Source organism: Hipposideros armiger, unplaced genomic scaffold (assembly GCF_001890085.2).
Source record: "Hipposideros armiger isolate ML-2016 unplaced genomic scaffold, ASM189008v1 scaffold_345, whole genome shotgun sequence".
In the NCBI taxonomy this organism is placed as follows: Eukaryota; Metazoa; Chordata; class Mammalia; order Chiroptera; family Hipposideridae; genus Hipposideros; species Hipposideros armiger.
The window spans coordinates 615,900-618,372 of record NW_017731695.1 but is presented as its reverse complement, the minus strand read 5'-3'; the positions used below and the strand labels follow the sequence as shown (position 1 = coordinate 618,372).

At 36.5% G+C, this 2,473-nt stretch overlaps 1 protein-coding gene across 2 annotated transcripts in view; it reads left to right on the top strand.

Moving 5' to 3' along the window:
- MCM6 (minichromosome maintenance complex component 6) overlaps positions 1–2,473 on the top strand; it is a 37,762-nt gene that overhangs the window by 21,572 nt on the left and 13,717 nt on the right. Inside the window, exon 11 of one of the 2 annotated variants that reach the window (XM_019661337.1) lies at positions 1,538–1,693. The exons of the other annotated variant lie outside the window; for it this stretch is intronic. Within the exon in view, the coding sequence (XP_019516882.1) occupies positions 1,538–1,693 (156 nt within the window). The remainder of the gene's footprint in view (positions 1–1,537; positions 1,694–2,473) is intronic. 2 annotated transcript variants of the gene reach the window in all.

Below are 2,473 nucleotides of genomic sequence, written 5' to 3'. Positions count from 1 at the left end.
AGATTTTATTGGGGAATTGGGGGAGGGGAACAGGCAAGTTGCTGTCCTTTTGTTCTTCAGTCTAGTTGTGGAGGACGTTGCTTCACTGGCCCATGTTGGTATTATCATCATTGCGCTCTTCCTGGATGAGGCAATTGGTCACCAGCCATTGGATGGCTGCTCACGCTGGCTGCCGGCCAGTCCTACTGCAGCCTACGCTGTCGCCAGTGACTCTCGGCAGCCCAACTCCAGGTGGAGCTGTTGTTCACCATCTTAGCCCTAGAGGGCACAGCGTCACTGGCCCATGTGGGAACTGAACCGGTGGCCCTGATTCTCAGAGCTCAGACTCCCAAGCCAACTCTTAACCAACTGCAGCACTTGGCCGGCCCCTAGTCCTTATAATATTTTGATGCAACACGTTTGTTGTGATGCTGGTGTAAACAAACCTACTGCACTGCCAGTCGTATAAAGTATAGCACATACAATTATGTACAGTGCATAATACTTGATAGTGATAATAAATGACTACTGATTTTTTTTACTACATTTTTTAATTGTTATTTTAGAGTATACTCTTTCAACTTATAAAAAGAGTTTGCTATAAAATAGTATGCCATCTTACGTGGGCAGCAGCCTCATACATCTGTTTACCACATCTCTTGATTGCATCATTTTCTCTTGTGCTTGATTGAATCTCGTGTTGTTCTGCACAGTAACATGCTGTATAGGACTGTAACCCAGGACAGTAATAGGCTATATTATCTAACCTAGGTGTGTAGTGGGCTATACCATCTAGGTTTCTGGAAGTACACTCTGATCTTTGCACACCCACGGAATTGCCTAACCCATTTCTCAGAATGTATCCCCATTGTTAAGTGTTGTGTGACTGTACAATATTGTAACCAATATTAGAGAGAAATCAAACTGTATAAATAAATGTAATACATTCAAGTAAGTAGGGAAAATTTAAGTGGTGCACTAAAATATGAAAAGAAATTTTCCCCTGCAACTCCCAACACTAATAAATACTCAAATATCTGAATTTATGCCCCTTTTAGGAATATTTTATATACAAATAAGCATACTACAATTAGTTTTGTTCTTACTCATTTAACTTCATAATTTTATTTTGACAATCTTGTTATAACGGCACGTATTAGACCCACTTTGCTTTTTTATTACTGCATGGCTTTCAATTGTGTGTACACCAGTTAGACTCTTACAGAGTGACATTTCGGTCATTTCCAGCCTTTTGATTACAAACAATACTGTAGTAAACATCCTTGAACTCACATCTTCCTGTACCTAGCTGCAAGATAAATTCCTAACAAACAATGGCTGACTTATAGGGTGTGCACATCATACCACCACCATTATATAGGAGTGCCTGTGTGCTGTATGTTACCAGATTTTAAAATGACCCAGTAGGTGAAAAATGATATCTTAATATTTTGGTTTGCATTTAATTAATTATGAATGAGATTAAGCATTTTGTCATGTTTTTTGGCTGTTCCAGATATCTTTTTAAACCTATCACAATTCTTTCTTTTGTGGTCAGGCTACTCTGAATGCCAGGACATCCATTTTGGCAGCAGCAAACCCAATCGGTGGACACTATGACAGATCAAAATCATTGAAACAGAATATAAATTTGTCGGCTCCCATCATGTCCCGATTTGATCTCTTCTTTATACTTGTGGATGAATGTAATGAGGTAACCATGAGTTGTCACTCTTAGCTTGCTTTGTTATTTCCAATTTGAGTAATTGAGTGAGATGAGGCTTGAAGATGTACTCCTAAACAGCTGGTGCCTGTGTTTGCACTGGTCTTGCATTTCTATCAGAGGTTGGGCAAGGGTTTATTAAGCAACTCAAAATAAAGTCACTTGAAATGCTGGTTTCACTTAATTATGTTGAGGAATATCAAGTTTTTTGTTTTTGTTACTGTTTTTTTTTAATTCTCTAAAGAAAAAAGGAAATATTATAGTTAATTCCCAACCATACTGCTTAATATTTTTATGAGAATTTTTTGTTTTATTGGGGGGTTTTTTAGTAAGCTTGAAAAAAATTGGAATACCAAAGACATATTTTTTCCCCTCCAAATCAGTAGTCATTTGTCTTCCTGTATCTTATAAAGTTGTTACTTATAAATATATATCATTTTTTTTACCTTAATTATATAACATTTTTAAGATTGAGTGTGAAGTTGGGATTTACTTGGATTCTAACATGTTGATTATTAGAGTTATTTTTATACTTAGACTTAAATAATTAACAACATTGTACAGCTCAGATGTGCACAGAAATAAAGACAAAATGACATCCTGTAAGAAGTTAATATTGTAGGCTGTACTGTTAATTGCTGAACATGGAGGTCCTATATTGCATTACTACACACAATGCATACCTCTTGCTTACAGCAAAACTTTAAATATTTACTAAATGAAAGCTGCCTTTCATTATGTGAATGTTTGCAGGATTTTAGGTTTTTATGT